This window comes from Procambarus clarkii, chromosome 11 (genome assembly GCF_040958095.1).
Source record: "Procambarus clarkii isolate CNS0578487 chromosome 11, FALCON_Pclarkii_2.0, whole genome shotgun sequence".
NCBI classification, from domain to species: Eukaryota; Metazoa; Arthropoda; class Malacostraca; order Decapoda; family Cambaridae; genus Procambarus; species Procambarus clarkii.
Genome location: NC_091160.1, coordinates 33638922 through 33656484, shown reverse-complemented (window position 1 = coordinate 33656484; position 17563 = coordinate 33638922). Strand labels below are relative to the sequence as shown.

Below are 17563 nucleotides of genomic sequence, written 5' to 3'. Positions count from 1 at the left end.
ATCAGTAGATGATACTGGAGAACTGTGGAGGTGCGACTGCACCCTGCGTGACGGGAGATGTCTCCCCCGTCTCGTCCAGTGAGAGCGCAGGATATACTCAAGTACTGTGAGGTTTCTTCTTGGAATTCAGTACCTCACCTCTCACTTCTTGGAATACAGTACCTCACCTCTCACTTCTTGGAATTCAGTACCTCACCTCTCACTTCTTGGAATACAGTACCTCACCTCTCACTTCTTGGAATACAGTACTTCACCTCTCACTTCTTGGAGTGAGAGGTGAGGTGTTTCCACTTCCCTGGAAACACAAACCGAAACTCTATTTTCCGCTTGTCACGAACGTGTAATAAAGTTGTTACATCTTGTCTCAACGTGTTCCTTACGTTATTACAACTTGCTATATTGGTTGTTATAACTGGTTAGGTGGTGTTAAAAACTTGGAACGTTGTACCAACGTCGTAGTTTCGGTGTGTGTTTGGCGGGACCTCGCCTCTCACTACTTCTCATGGTAAACCTAGACTTAATAAGTTGGAGAATATTTACAAAACGAAGCCGTGAGAATAATGTTAGCATGCCTCAAGAAATGCTATGGTGGTTACCTTGAGGTTACCTTGAGGTGCTTCCGGGGCTTAGCGTCCCCGCGGCCCGGTCGTCGACCGGATGGTGGTGATAGAATTAAACTTACTGACTTGGGAGATGTGAATTTCAGAATGCAAATGTATGTGTAATGTATAATATTTATATCCACCTAATCTCATGCATATATGTGTCTAACCTACGCTTGAAACAATCGAGGGATCCTACTTCTATGATAAATTGACTTTAATTATTTTGAATAAGACATTTGAGGTGTTGAGACAGTAAGCGTTGGGCGTCGGCGTGCCTCTAGGCTTTTCCAATTATTTACCAAAACAATTCGTGTAACTTCGCCGGGGTATGGAAGTAGAACTCTGGACTCTGGTAACGGGTAACACCAAGTCCCTGCTGTGTCTGGGTACAAGTGACAGGATGAACAACCCAGCGGGTTTTCTTCCTTTTGGGGAGTGTTGTACATGCTGCTATGGCGGTGTGTCCACTCACAGGATGGGTGGCGCTGCCCAATACTGTCACTATGGCGATGTGTCCACTCACAGGATGGGTGGCGCTGCCCAATACTGTCACTATGGCGGTGTGTCCACTCACAGGATGAGTGGCGCTGCCCAATACTGTCACTATGGCAGTGTGTCCACTCACAGGATGGGTGGCGCTGCCCAATACTGTCACTATGGCGGTGTGTCCACTCACAGGATGAGTGGCGCTGCCCAATACTGTCACTATGGTGGTGTGTCCACTCACAAGATGAGTGGCGCTGCCCAATACTGTCACTATGGTGGTGTGTCCACTCACAGGATGAGTGGCGCTGCCCAATACTGTCACTATGGCGGTGTGTCCACTCACAGGATGAGTGACGCTGCCCAATACTGTCACTATGGCGGTGTGTCCACTCACAGGATGAGTGACGCTGCCCAATACTGTCACTATGGTGGTGTGTCTACTCACAGGATGAGTGGCGCTGCCCAATACTGTCACTATGGCGGTGTGTCCACTCACAGGATGAGTGACGCTGCCCAATACTGTCACTATGGCGGCGTGTCCACTCACAGGATGAGTGACGCTGCCTAATACTGTCACTATGGCGGTGTGTCCACTCACAGGATGAGTGGCGCTGCCCAATAAACTTGACCAAGCCCAGCACCCCTTAACCTATTACTACACTCACACCCCCCCCCCCCCCGTCTCGGCAAAGCTTTAAAAGTTTCATTTCGGCCGCGGTCATCAGACGATGGTAATTATAGTCGTGGTAGCCGCACGGGCCGCTGAGTCAGTGGGACCGGAGTCCCGACTCATCGCTGGGTGGGTGGCATGAGTCAGCCCTCAGCCCTGTCTCCTGTTACGGGCTCACCATAGCCCGTGCTACTTGGAACTTTTTTTAATCTGAATCTGAGACATCAACAACAACAGAGCGTCGTGGTGTTTTCCGCACGTAACCTAATTTGTCATTCTCGGGGGAGTAGTCGCCGGTGAAATGTTTTGTGTAGCTGATGTAGAGAGCGCGGCCGATATTGTTCCAAGTTGCGTGGTTTGTGCCTTGAGAGTACAGTACGCATAGTGCACCACGGTGTTTTTAAGTGTCCCCGCGGCCCGGTCCTCGACCAGGCCTCCACCCCCCCAGGAAGCAGCCTGTGACAGCTGACTAACACCCAGGTACCTATTTTACTGCTAGGTAACAGGGGGCATAGAGTGAAAGAAACTCTGCCCATTGTTTCTCGCCGGCGCCCGGGATCGAACCCGGGACGACCGGATCACGAGTACAGCGTGCTGTCCGCTCGGCCGACCGGCTCCCTGGTGGTTAACATCAGAATTTTCTGTCGCCGCTATGAAGTTTGTGAGGTTTTTCTAAATAGGTTCGGTTGTCATCGGCTGATCTTCCAAATGTTGGCGATTTGTATTGGACAAAAAGTTCATTTTTGGATTTCTATTTTCACTATGAGCCCTTCCTGCGCGTCATGTGTGCAGAGTTAACACCACATCTGAGAAGGTTCACAGCACAAGACCACATCTGACTACGACACGGTGATGACGGCAACTGGATTAATGCGAGAGCCGGATATAACACCAGTGTTAGGTCGACGTGCTAGGGGGCCAGGGGCCAGATTCACGAAGCAGTTACGCAAGCACTTAGGAACTTGTACATCTTTGACGGCTTTGGTTTTATTTATTAAACAGTTTACAAGCATGAAAACTTGCCAATCAACTGTTGTTATTGTTATAAACAGCCTCCTGGTGCTTCGGAGCTCATTAACTGTTAATAATTGGAAACAAACCGCCAAAGATTGAGAAAATATGGACAGGTTCGTAAGTGCTTGCGTATTTGCTTTGTGAATCAGGCCCTGGTCGACGACGGGGCCGCGGGGACGCTAAGCCCCGAAAACACCAAGATAACCTGCAGGTAGGTACTGGGTAGGTGGCGAACCTACAGGTGGCACGGGAGACATCTCCCGTCACGCAGGGTGCAGTCGCACCTCCACAGATCTCCAGTATCAGCTCTTGATACTGGTAATGGCTCAAAAGGGTCACCACTTACGGGCTATTCATGCCCGTGCCACCTCTTGGGTGGCTTAATCTTTATCAATCAATCAATCTGCGGGTGGGACAGTTGGTGGGGGAGGTTTTGGGGGTGTGAGGGAGGATGTTGCCTAGCGTGGGGAGGAAACTGCTGCCTCAAAGGTCAGTGACAACCCGCAGGTTCCAGTGATTTAGTTTCATGCTGGCGGAGAGGCTGGAGGCCGGCTCCTCTCTCTCGCCGCCTCCTGTGGACTATCTGGCCAAGCTGGCACCCCCATCGGGCCTGACGGCTGAGTAGACGGCGCTCGGGATTCGTTGTCCTAATGTTCCGGGTTCGATCCGCGACGGAGACGGAAACAAATGGGCAGAGTGTCTCTAACCCTGATGGCCCCGCCCCTAGCAGTCAATAGGTACCTGGGAGTTTAGACAACTGCTACGGGCTGCTTCCTGGGGATGTGTAACAAAGGCGGCGGCCTGGTCGATGACCGGGCCGCGGGGACGCTAAGCCCTGAAATCATCTCATGATGACCCTTACCGCCGGCCCCACAACCCCCACCCCTGACAACGCATTATCCGGCACCAACACCTTTGCCACAAATCTGTATTATTATTATACAAGTATCACAAATGACTCCGACAAGAGCATGTCTTATGACATTCTAATCTCAAGGAATATCAGACCCGCCACTAAGAGGTCCAACACCGCTACTCTCCGCGCAACACCCGCCACTAAGAGGTCCAACACCGCTACTCTCCACGCAACACCCGCCACTAAGAGGTCCAACACCGCTACTCTCCACGCAACACCCGCCACTAAGAGGTCCAACACCGCTACTCTCCAGGCAACACCCGCCACTAAGAGGTCCAACACCGCTACTCTCCAGGCAACACCCGCCACTAAGAGGTCCAACACCGCTACTCTCCACACAACACCCGCCACTAAGAGGTCCAACACCGCTACTCTCCACACAACACCCGCCACTAAGAGGTCCAACACCACTACTCTCCACACAACACCCGCCACTAAGAGGTCCAACACCACTACTCTCCACACAACACCCGCCACTAAGAGGTCCAACACCGCTACTCTCCGCGCAACACCCGCCGCTAAGAGGTCCAACACCGCTACTCTCCGCGCAACACGAGCTCTCGCTGCTCCCCCCGTAAACAATGCACGCAACACTACATCATTGGACAGCATTACAAGTGTTGAGGACCATGATGAGAGCATAATGATGGTGATGATAATGATGAGTCCTTCACCCGTGGTGAGACTTGACCCCGGTCAAGGCCTCCAGGACACTGCCGTCAAGGTGAGTCCCCGGAAAGAAAGATTTCGTTAAATAAATAAATCTATTGTGAATGGAAAGATTTCATTAGTGTCTCCCTGAAAGTTTGTGTTTGGGAGTTAAAAGGGGGGGGGGGCTGTGTGCGCGGTCACCTATTTGTGTCTGTAGGATCGAGCGTTAGCTCTTGGACCCTGATTTGCCATCCGCAGGTTGTCATAGGCAATGATGTGTGGCCTGTTTCCCTATCATTTCAACTTTTACAATTATGAATGGCGTTTGGTTCTGGTGTGTGTGTGTGTGTGTGTGTGTGTGTGTGTGTGTGTGTGTGTGTGTACTCATCTATTTGTACTCGCCTATTTGTGCCTGCAGGATCGAGCATTGACTCTTGGATCCCGCCTTTCGAGCCATCGGTTGTTTACAGCAATGACTAGGGTCCCATTTCCCTATCATACCTGGTTTTAAAATTATGAATAGTATTTGCTTCCACAACCTGTTCCTGAAGTGCATTCCATTTTCCCACTACTCTCACGCTAAAAGAAAACTTCCTAACATCCCTGTGACTCGTCTGAGTTTCCAGCTTCCACCCATGTCCCCTCGTTCTGTTACTATTCCATGTGAACATTTCGTCTATGTCCACTGTCAATCCCCCTGAGTATTTTATACGTTCCTATCATGTCCCCTCTCCATTCTTCATTCTAGTGTCGTAAGGCACAGTTCCTTCAGGCGCTCCTCATACCCCCATCTCTCGTAACTCTGGGACGAGTCTCGTTGCAAACCTCTGAACCTTTTCCAGTTTCCTTATATGCTTCTTCAGGTGAGGACTCCATGATGGGGCGGCATACTCTTAAGACTGGCCTCGCGTAGGCAGTGTAAAGCGCCCTAAATGCCTCCTTACGTGTGTGTGTGTGTGTGTGTGTGTGTGTGTGTGTGTGTGTGTGTGTGTGTGTGTGTGTGTGTGTGTGTGTTGAGATAGACCGAAGGTAAACGTGTGTATGATGAAAATACTTAACTTGTCTCTAAAACAAAAACACCAAGGTGAGAGGAGACTTGATTTGTACATGATGGGTCACTGGTATAAGGCACGGGCATGAATAACCCGTAACCACTCCTATGATTGATTGATGAAGATTACGCCACCCCAGGTGGTGGCGCGGGCATGAATACAACAGACTTGAATCGACTTGAGAATGGTCCAGGACGGACCGAAACGTCGTCGTCCCTTCACCTTCTAGTGTGTGTGGTCTGGTCAACATACTTTAGCCACGTTATTGTGACTCCTCGCCTGCTTAAATACAACATTTATGGCTGGTAAACCACTGATAAATATTTTTTTTTTAGATTCGGCTACTCAAAACAAAGTTGCAAGTAGCACGGGCTATGTTCCTTACATAGTGTAATGTACATAGTGTTCCTTCAGTGTAAACCGGTCCACTACCACTCGCAGGGGGGCCTCTTAGCCTGGTGGATAGCGCGCAGGACTCGTAATTCTGTGGCGCGGGTTCGCTTCCCGCACGAGGCAGAAACAAATGGGCAAAAGTTTCTTTCACCCTAAATGCCCCTGTTACCTAGCAGTAAATAGGTACCTGGGAGTTAGTCAGCTGTCACGGGCTGCTTCCTGAGGGGTGGAGGCCTGGTCGAGGACCGGGCCGCGGGGACACTAAAGCCCCGAAATCATCTCAAGATAACCTCAAGGATGGATGGACGGAAACAAATATGGGAAACGAACCCAAATAAGCCAGGAGTCGGTAATGAAGCAACCAGTAGTGGGCAAAGATGACGTCTGAGGGCTGGGAGATCGATCCTGGTACTTGGAGTATTTATAATCCCCAAGTGTGCCAATGATTTGATAATGCGTGTTGGGAGTTGTGTAAAAGTGATGTGTATAATGAGCGGATGTCCCGTAGTGGTGATAAGAGTGGTACTACTAGTTCCTGTAGTACTTGATGTGTTGTGTATATTATGTGTGTGTGTGTGTATGTATATGTATATATATGTGTGTGTGTGTGTGTATATCAGGAAAATAAACACGTGATTAAAAATATGAGTCAGACCACGGAGGAAAATTGAAACAGGAATTTTCTTAAGTACTTTCGTATATTTATACATCTTCAGAATACTTCACTCCTTCTGAAGATGTATATATATATATATATATATATATATATATATATATATATATATATATATATATATATATATATATATATATATATATATATAATGTCAGACCATATAAATTATATATCTGACATATATATATAGTCGGACCACTAAAACAAGACTAACACAGAAGCAGAAGGAAGTGGATCTTCCTTCTGCTACCTTGGCTCCGGTATGTTGAGCAGTATCTTCTATGTCGGTATCTTGAAGTATCTTCAGATGGGAATCCTGGCCCCTGGAGTAGGTTCTGAGTACTACTACTACTCCAAGCCCGGCCTGGGGTCACCCTTGTCGTGTGGTAACCTGGAGACAGATTCACGAAGCAGTACATCTTTCGAACCTGTCCATCTTTTCTCAATCTTTGGCGGATTTGTTTACAATTATTAAACAGTTAATGAGCTCCGAAGCACCAGGAGGCTGTTTACAACAACAACAGTTGATTGGCAAGTTTTCATGCTTGTAAACTGTTTAATAAATGTAAACCAAAGCCGTCAAAGATTGAGGAAAGATGTACACTTTCGTAAGTCTTTGCGTGTAACTGCTTGGTAAATCTGGGCTCCCCTGATCTAAAAGGTTGTTGCTTTAGAATAGGAAGAATAGGGCATAAATGGGGGGAAGAATAGGGCATAAATTCCAACCATTACCAACCGGTTGCTCCGGCACCTCCTGGAGGAACGTGTCCGAGGCGCCAAGACGCAAGGGGGGTAGTCAAAGCAGTAGAGGGTAGTTAATGGTATGAATATTCCAGGACATCCCTTCCCCCCCCCCCTTCTCCCCCTTCCCCCCCTTCTCCTCCTTCCCCCCCCCCTTCTCCTCCTTCCCCCCCCCCTTCTCCTCCTTCCCCCCCTTCTCCCCCCCCCTTCTCCCCCCCCCTTCTCCCCCCCCAGCATCAGTGAGTGCCACTTAGCCAAAACTTGTCCCAATGAATAATTGCCGCTCGACCTTTATCCATGCACACACCACACTGTTTGTACCTTTGTGTGTTGGTAACAACTGGAACCTTTGATGGTGTGACAAGTGGGACCTTTGACGGTGTGACAAGTGGGACCTTTGACGGTGTGACAAGTGGGACCTTTGACGGTGTGACAAGTGGGACCTTTGACGGTGTGACAAGTGGGACCTTTGACGGTGTGACAAGTGGGACCTTTGACGGTGTGACAAGTGGGACCTTTGACGGTGTGACAAGTGGGACCTTTGACGGTGTGACAAGTGGGACCTTTGCTGGTGTGACAAGTGGGACCTTTGCTGGTGTGACAAGTGGGACCTTTGCTGGTGTGACAAGTGGGACCTTTGCTGGTGTGACAAGTGGGACCTTTGCTGGTGTGACAAGTGGGACCTTTGCTGGTGTGACAAGTGGGACCTTTGACGGTGTGACAAGTGGGACCTTTGACGGTGTGACAAGTGGGACCTTTGACGGTGTGACAAGTGGGGCCTTTGACGGTGTGACAAGTGGGGCCTTTGACGGTGTTACAAGCGGGACCTTTGATGGTGTGACAAGCGGGACCTTTGACGGTGTGACAAGTGGGACCTTTGAAGGCCACCCCCTGTAACCTCTGTAACACCCCTCCCCCCCATCAGTCCATTTCTCTGTGTTGTCTCAGTACGCATGCGCAGTAAGAGCACACCTTAAGGTGAACTTGACCCCACGTGTAAGCCTCGGCTGAAATCAATTCCCTGGAGGTTGTAGAGGCCTCCCAAGTGAGAGGAAGCTCTGAGTATCGACCTATAGCCACTTGACCAAGCCAGGAGACGATGGCTGCCTCTCACATACGACCAGGGGGTGACGACGACCACGTTAGGTGGTGGTCGTCACCTTCACCACATGTTCCCTTAGTCATGTTTTGTATTAGTCGTCTCCAAAGAACTTCCCCTGATGAACCACGATGTAATTCATATGTCAGACTACGAACAGGGGCGTCACAGCCTGCTTGACCAGGGGACAGATTCACGCAGCAGTTACACGCAAGTACTTACGAACGTGTACATCTTTCTTGAATCTTTGACGGCTTTGGTTACATTTATTAAACAGTTTACAAGCATGAAAATTTTCCAATCAACTGTTGCTATTGTTATAAACAGCCTCCTGGTGCTTCGGAGCTCATTAACTGTTTAATAATTGTAAACAAAGCTGCCAAAGGTTGAGAAAAGATGTATTGGTTCATAAGTGCGTGCGTAACTGCTTCGTGAATCTGACCCCTGACCTCCAATCAAGAGTCCTGGCCAAAAAGACGGACGAACCGGACGCAGGTTCGAATCCTCGTCACGGCCCTTGTGGATTTGTTCAGAAAGAAGTCTGCCCTCGTGAGCGCTAATTCTGGGAACCATCTCTAGGTTGGAGGTCAGACGCCTCCAACATCTTAATAATAATAATAATATTATTTTATTATTCTTACTAAGAACTCTTGGTAAAACCTTGCAAGTATTTCACACGTTGACTGTGAAAATAACATGGGGGGGGGGGGGGGGGATCTCTGTACAATGTAATATTTCTTAAAACATTTAACTTGGGCGAACCTTTACCAGCCTATATTCGTCCCATATCCCAGGCCATTATCCCCCCTGCGGATTTGAGTGAGGCTAGCCCTAAACATCTGGCCTTCAACTTTTGGACAGACAGACAGACATTCTCTCTTATAGATATATTAAGAGGGGTGCCCGGGGTAATCTCGCCTCCAACACCCCCCCCCCTCCCCTGCATTCCACTCCTATTTTTCCTCCCCTCTTCCCTTCTTTATCCCCTCCTTCCCCTCCTTTTCTATCTCCTCCCCCCTCTCTCCTCCCCCTTCCCCTTCTCTCCTCCCCCTTCTCCCCACTCTCCCAGCCCCTCTCTCCCACCTCCACCCCAAATGATTTTGAGAGCCTGAGGTCGTTGACTTTTAAATGACAGGTATGTTATGGATGTGAACTTAGAGGCGTTTTAGCCTGTTGTAGTAGGTATATACAAGTCTCAGGAGACTATGGAGTTGCACTCTGCTTGTCGGTCTGGAGTGGCAGACACCACACGTATCATGTCACAGATGGGGTGACATCTGGTGTATAGGTGCGCCTGACACGGGGTTACAAGGGTTACAAAGGCATGTAATGGATTCAGAAACTGAACCCCATAGTTCATTTAGCTAGGCAAGTGACAATGTTGTGAAGCTAGTGTATAGTAAACAATTTTTTGTTGTAGATTATTCTACTGCCTACTATGTGTGTTTCAGTACAACTATTGTCAGTACTTTACACCGCTCAAATTGTATGTTAACTGTGTTTTATGTCTAAAGATTCAAGCCTGATTTACTCAGTAACATTTGTTATAAGTGGCTACGAATAAAGTTTCCAATCTAATCTAATAAATCCAATCTACGAATAAAGTCTCCAATCTAATCTAATAATTGTTCAAAAATTAAATGGACAAAAGGTTATTAACAATAGAAAACGGGATTTCGGGGGAGAACTTTGAGGGGAAATTGGCTTTGTTCCCTTCTTCTTCCTCTGTTCTGGCGCATTCAACCTCCGGGAAATTTTTAGTGTGCGTTTAATTAATTAAAGACTTGAAGAGCCCGTCGCTTCACATTTGGTCAAAGACATTTGTTGTTCTCGGCGCGTGATACTCAATTTAAGATTAATGTCAATAGTGAATGGTTTGTAAGTAGAGTTGTGAAGGTGGTTTAAGGTAGAGGGGCGTGTAGGGAGAATGCTCCCGTGGTGGGCGGAGGGCGGCGGGTTATGGGAACAAAGACCCGCCCGCACGTTGGGGTCTTTCCCGGGGTCCGCTGACATCCGCCCCCTTACTCATTGACATCCGGGCCTCACCGACCCTCACGTTGGGGTCTTTCCCGGGGTTCGCTGGCATCCGGGCCCGCACCCACTGACATCCGGGCCCTTCCCACTGACATCCGGGCCCTTGCCCAGTGACATCCGGGCCCTTGCCCAGTGACATCCGGGCCCTTGCCCAGTGACATCCGCCCCCTTACCCACTGACATCCGCCCCCTTACCCACTGACATCCGCCCCCTTACCCACTGACATCCGGGCCTCACCCGCTGACGTACGACCCTTATACCACTTGACATCATTGCGCGGGAAAGTTGATTTGGGAAGGAGCAAGTTTTGTCTTTCAATATTTGTAGGAGTTTGGGTGTTAGGTGTTAACAACTACTTGAAAATGGGAAGTAAGCCGATGTGAATTGACGAGTGCGGTCAATTGCCTCCACTTTCCATGCCTTTATGACCATTTATGATGTTTCAGATTTAGCTACTCAGAACGAAGTGTCCATGTAGCACCGGCTATGGTGAGCCCGTAAACCATTTATGAGATATTCCCCCAGTGGGGACGTACTCTGCTAATTGCTCTTGCTGGAGGGGTTCTGCTTCTGCTCTTTGGTTCCTAATTTGTACGCTCTCCTGCTTGTACTGTCTCCTTCATGGAAGAATTCGTAGTGGTCAATGGATTACATCTTGCTGCCAGTGGGTGCCTCATTGCTTGTTCCACTGCACGTGTCTCGGTGTGGACCACCACCATGCCCCACGCCCACCACCACCACCACCACCACCACCATGCCCCACTCCCACCACCACCACCATGCCCCACTCCCACCACGGCCCACTCCCACCACATAGTTTCCAGGCTTACTGTCTTCCCACTTCCCCTACACAGCCTTCTTTTTTATGAAAAGGGGAGTGAGGACGAGGAAGAGCTTCAGCTTGTTCCACTTGAGACTCCACCCAGCTATGATTACTGTACAACTCCACAAGGGCCGTGATGAGGGTTCGAACCTACACACGGACAATATCACGTTATTGTGATGTGTGGGTATGATTACTGTACTCCTTCACCAGAATATGTTGAATGAAATTCACATATATTATTTTTTCAGCTGCAAACCTTATTTCATATTTGCTTAAAATGGATATTTGAATTTATAATACAGAAGACCTTGGTGTCCTTTCTTAGACTACATATGCTTGGAATGTTAGTGTGCGCGTATCAACGGGATTGAAGGTTGAGTCTCGTGAAGTCAGTTCTGTACTTGTTTGGTCCAGATATCACTTCCCTTGCCTGTCATATCAGCTGATAAGTCAGCTGTTGATTTGTTGTTATACTGACGGGGTGGGAGGGTTGGCCCTTGATTTGGTGTTGACGCTTCCGCCGTCACTCGAAGATAACCCGCCCGGTGTTAGGTCAGTTAGGTTAAGCCAGTGGCTTGGGTTTGCGTATTTTACACACACTGGTGTTTATCCATTGTGGCAACGCGAGAAGACTTGTTGTGATCTCAGTGTTAGGGAGGCAGGGCGGAACCACACTCATCTTTGTAATACATTTCTTGGTAAAAGTTGCAAAAACCACTATCACATTCCTTTATCATTATTTGGAGGAGGAGCCTAGATAATGGTGTTATCTCTGACACACTTAAAACAGCAGAGATAGTGCCACTTCACAAAGGAGGAAATAAAGTAGAGGAAACAAATTTTAGCCTGATAGCACTAATATCACACATCATAAAAACTTTGAAATGATGTTAAGAAGTAAGAACACAAAACACACGGATTCACAGTGCCTACCTAACTTGCTTAGCTAAATGAACTGTGGGGTTCAGTCCCTGAGCCCATTATTTGCCTCTGTAACCCTTTCCACTACCGCCCACAAGACGAGTATGGGGTGCATAATAAATGAACTAAACTAAACCTACCTAACCCTAGACAACGGATTCAGAATAGGGCGCTCCTGCCTCTCACAATTGCTGGACTACTATGTCCATGGCCTTAGATGTCATGGGGAGACAAACAAAATGCTGATGTAATGTACACAAATTTCACTAAAGCTTTTGACAAATGTGACCATTGCATTATTATACACAAAATGTGCACAAAGGGAATTGCTGACAAAGTAGAAAAATGGATCTTTAATTTCCTAACAATCAGAACTCGGCGTGTAATAGTCAACAAAAGTAAAATCCATATCATCCACTGTGAAAAGCTCAGTTCCCCAAGTTACTGTGCTTGCCCTAGTACTTTTTCTCATCCTCATATTGGAAATAGAAACAAACTATAGTACTGTAGCCTTTGCAGATAACACTGATTGTTATGAGAGTAGACAATATAGAGGACTCGGCAAACCTTAAAACTGGTGTAAATTAGGTCTTTCAATGTCCCACAGAAAAATAATTTGAAGATAAGAGAAACATTTAATGAAGTTCCAGCTCCTGTGCCATTGAAAAATTAAAATATCAAAACAGAAACCATATATAAAATGCATCAAATCATACCATAAGGTTCCATAGTTCACATCCACTCAGAATTAGACATTGACAGGGACAGAGCCGGCGGCTGAGCGGACAGAACACTGGACTCGTGATCCTGTGGTTCTGGGTTCGATCCCGGGCGCCGGCGAGAAACAATGGGCAGAGTTTTTCACCCTAATGCTCCTGTTACCTAGCAGTAAATAGGTACCTGGGAGTTAGTCAGCTGTCACGGGCTGCTTCCTGGGGGTGGAGGCCTGGTCGAGGACCGGGTCACGGGGATACTAAAGCCCCCAGAATCATCTCAAGATAACTTCAAGAAATCTCAAGACTATTAAATAGCTTTCCATTCGACCAGGTATCAAGATGATTGAATTCACTCGTAACGACATTTGTTTCATCTTTTAGATCTCTAATAGCATCAGAAAAATTTGACAAGTGGGCCCATTTAAGGGAATACTGTAATATTCCCCAGATGCTTCTCCGAATACTTTATGGAAATCTCTCTCTGCCTAGTACAGTAATTTTAATTTGGGATCAGTATGAAAGGAATCATGTGAGGTAAGGGGAACTATACCACATTTTGCAGGATTGGTTGGTTGTATTCTGCACTCTATTTTTCACATATTCCTATCATGGTTCCATAGCATCTTTGGTATGTTTCCATGTGATACTGTAATAAAAAAACAAAAAATTGGTACAGGCTTTCATGATATACTGTGTAAAATTTGTTATGTAGGTTTATAGTGAATGATTTTGAAAATCCTACTTGTAAACATATTTAATTAGGTGTTAATGATCAGTCAATTAGCAATTTTTGTTATTTAACCCATACTCTATTCCACTCACTAGCTATGATCCCATGTGTTCAATTCACTATATGTGATTGAACCTAATTGGTTCTCAAATCTCTTTTATGCACACCTGGATATATAATGTACAGTAGTTAATTAATATATCAAACATAGCAATACAGGAATATCAAAATTAGAAGTATGTATCAGATTATTCAATTTTTTTTTCCAGGATTATGACAAATATAGCCATGGACGCAGTCGAGACACCACGAAGAAGCTGCTTCTATCACCCTCCCCTCACACTGGCGAACGCAAAGGGTCTGGTGGCGGCACTACAGCGATGTTCCAGCCTCCCGCTACAGACATTTACCTCTGCGACAAATGTGAAAGTGAATTCTATAGTCTGCGAGAAGTTCAGGTGCTGTTCAAAGTTTTAATTATGAGAAAAATATTCACTCCATGTATTGAAGATGTGCATTTTATCTAGCGTTTTCTTGTACTAGTACTTTCCTTCCTTCCTTTTAGACAATTGCATTATATGGCTTACATTCTTAAATTCTAATATATAGTACTGTACATGACTTCCAGTTTGGTACAGCTCCTACAGTTTGTGTGTGTATGTTCATTTCTGGAAGCACAACATTCTTGAACACGGTGTAACACAGTTTGTATCCCTCGGGCAGTAAGCGTTATTTTATAATGGCTTATCCAGGTATGTACCTCCAAAGTATAGAAAAATGGCTAATTATTTCCCCCTCAAACTTTGCTTTGTCGGCAGCCATCAGACACCTTCAAGACATCATAGAAAAGAGCACTTGCTACCCCAGGGACAAAAAAATAGTTATATATTTATAAGTTTTGCATAAGATGGATTTTTTTTTAATATGCATAGCACTGAACTGCAGTAAAGTCCCATTACCTTTTGATGTTGTGTGTAAATATAATGTTCTGTATGTGCAAGGGCATGTTAGATTATTACCACAACAGTACTTAAACACATCACTTCTATATTTATTGCAAAACAAAAAAAGTAAATACTGTATTAGATGTAGTTGAAAATTCTATGAACCCCGAAGGGTTCAGAATGTTTTTCATTATTTAGATCAGAAGACAATATACAGTACTGTATTTGATTAATGACCGATTTCTTATCCATCAGTTAGTTACCTATCAAGTTAATCATGTTACAACTGAGTTATAGGTAATATGCCAGATAATAAACACCACAATACAGTCCAAAATTACAGTTAATTTTCAATACCGTATCCTTAATAATTAATTTAGTTTAGATATTTTGTTTGCAGTTAGTGAACCAGTTTGTTTACAGTTTCTGGTTGGGACCCCATTATATAAGTCATGCCTAGTTGAGTTACCAGGGGCCAGATTCACAAAAGCACTTACGCAAGCACTTGCGAACCTGTACATCTTTTCTCAATCTTTGGCGGCTTTGTTTCCAGTTATTAAATAGTTAATGAGCTCCGAAGCACCAGGAGGCTGTTTATAACAACAACAGTTGAATGGGAAGTTTTCATGCTTGTAAACTGTTTAATAAATGTAACCAATGCTGTCAAAGATTGAGGAAAGATGTACACGTTCGTAAGTGCTTGCGTAAGTGCTTTCGTGATTCTGGCCCCAGGTCCAGTCGGGGCCATCCAACATGGGAAGTAGATTAGTCACTCTAAGATCTGCACGTGCTACTGTGTACAGTATTCTTTAATGTGCAGCCTCACAAATTGTAAGCCAGTGGATAAGAATAATAATGTCAATTATTATTCCAATTGCCGTTGTTATCATTATTAACATTGATTTTATCGGAATAGTTAAAAGAAATGATTAGTTGCTGCTTTATAACTAATATATGTATACTGTACATGAGTGGATGTTTAAATTACCCATGTAAATGTAAAAATATTGTATTTTATTAAAATCTGTAACTATTACTTCAGTAACATCGTGGATTGGAGTTCATACTCTGAAAAAGTTAATCTGTTCGATGTGAACTTCAATGTTGTATGCATTTTCAGACACATGAAAAGCAGTGTCGTGGAGACATGCCATCGTCGCCCGTTGCTCCCTCGCCAGAGCTTGACCTGGTCGACGATGAGCCTGAACCTGCTGGACAGGTAATAGCCATCTCCTGCCCAATAGTTCAAACCTGGAAAGAGAAGCTTTATTGGAGAGGACATTTGACACTAAAGCATTTTCTTTAACTGGTGGTTCCGTAATCAGTGAGGTTAAGAGTTTGCTACTGGCATAGCTAACACTCGTACTGTATTGTGTGGTTGGTTGCTAAAAGCTTTGAGGTACGTGGCAGAATGATGAGTCGGTGGTAGGAGGGTTTAAGAGGATTTGTTATTAAGACCAGGAGTGGATTGAAAATTAAAAGGGTAAAAATAGGTTTTACATTTCTTGTGCAGGTGTGTATACAAATTAAAGGTCTGTGAGAAGGCTGTGTGTGTAACTCTGGGTGTGTAGGAATGGCATGCCAGCTTGCAACATCTCAGATAAATCATAAAATTCATAAAGTATAAAATTATCATAAAATTCCTGGATAACATATCTCAGGACCAAAGAATGATTTTCATGCAAAGTCTACCAGCTATCCAGGCAGTGGGGCAAAACAAATATTGGCAAAGGTGTCGAAGCTGTTGACGAGGAAGTTAAAATACACAAATTTTGCTAAGCTCCATTATAAGAAATGCAAAGTTTTATTGCTGTAATTAATATTTGCAGGTACCATTCCTTGCATACTTCAACCTACAACCAGCAAAACATACTGGAGTTGAACCATATATGTCTCCTAGAAAGAGAAGTTCATCCAGCCCTCCCCGAAAAATCCCAGGGCCTATGTACCCTCGCTATGACTCTATAGCAATCAGCTCCCCTCTAGGAAGGTGAGTGGTTAAACGTGTGGTATGATGGGTCAGAACTCGCTTTCCAATGTGTGATTCCTGTGTTTTTTAATATTCCTTTCAAATTTGTACAGTGAATGTCTTGACTATACTATTTAGAGCAGTAATGAACAGTATATATATTTTCACAATTTTAATATTATTTTTATAGATTCAATTTCCTCATACTTCTTAAAAATTGCAATTAAGTTTATTTTGTAAATTGTTATCACTGCCACTGCAACCATTTCTGTTTTGCAATTATAGCAAAATTATACTGTTACAGTAATCAATGGTTTTGAATCTGTGATTAGTATCTCAGAATATGCACTGCAGAATTGAGTCTTGTTTGGAGAATTCTTGTACATTTCTTAATGTCGTGTAATTAACCATATTTATTTTCAGCCTTCAGACTAAATGGTAGCATTTGACAATTATCTGCATGCTATATAGACAATTGGCAGCATCTGGTATCAAATGTAACGTGATGTCATTCTACCTCCCATCTTAGTTCAGCTCGAGTTCATTTCCCAGCTACCCTAATGACCTTGTTACTGTGTCAGATACAGCAGTTATTGATCTCCTTACCCCCCATCCCCTCAACCTTGTGCCACTTCTGCCTCTTCTTCAGTCCTTTTAGTATGTCATGCCGCCAATATGTCAATCTACACAGTAAAATAACAACGTACTGGAGTGAACGATATGGAAGAAAATGCAGAATAGAACCAGTGAAGAGCAGAGGTGCCATAGGGGTGCCATAGGCACAATCAGAGAACACTGTATAAACATCAGAGGTCCACGGTTGCTCAACACCCTCCCAGCGAGCATAAGAAATATTGCCGGAACAACCGTGGACATCTTCAAGAGGAAACTAGATTTATTCCTCCAAGGAGTGCCGGACCAACCGGGCTGTGGTGGGTACGTGGGCCTGCGGGCCGCTCCAAGCAACAGCGTAGTGGACCAAACTCTCACAAGTCAAGCCTGGCCTTGGGCCGGGCTTGGGGAGTAGAAGAACTCACAGAACCCCATCAACCAGGTATCAAATCAGGCCACCCACCTATTACCCCCGACTCCCCACTACTTGCCTCTTTCACTAGCACA

General features: G+C 45.5%; 1 protein-coding gene across 2 annotated transcripts in view; it reads left to right on the top strand.

Annotated features, from left to right (window-relative positions):
• Window positions 1-17563, top strand: part of LOC123758286 (ovaries absent) — a 57722-nt gene that overhangs the window by 27852 nt on the left and 12307 nt on the right. Inside the window, exons 1-4 of one of the 2 annotated variants that reach the window (XM_069322538.1) lie at window positions 3549-4415; window positions 13801-13989; window positions 15596-15694; window positions 16305-16465. In XM_069322538.1, the coding sequence (XP_069178639.1) occupies window positions 3624-4415; window positions 13801-13989; window positions 15596-15694; window positions 16305-16465 (1241 nt within the window). In that variant the 5' untranslated portion in view covers window positions 3549-3623. Of the gene's footprint in view, window positions 1-3548; window positions 4416-13800; window positions 13990-15595; window positions 15695-16304; window positions 16466-17563 lie in introns of those variants that run through there. The other variant, XM_045742478.2, reaches the window with a different exon arrangement.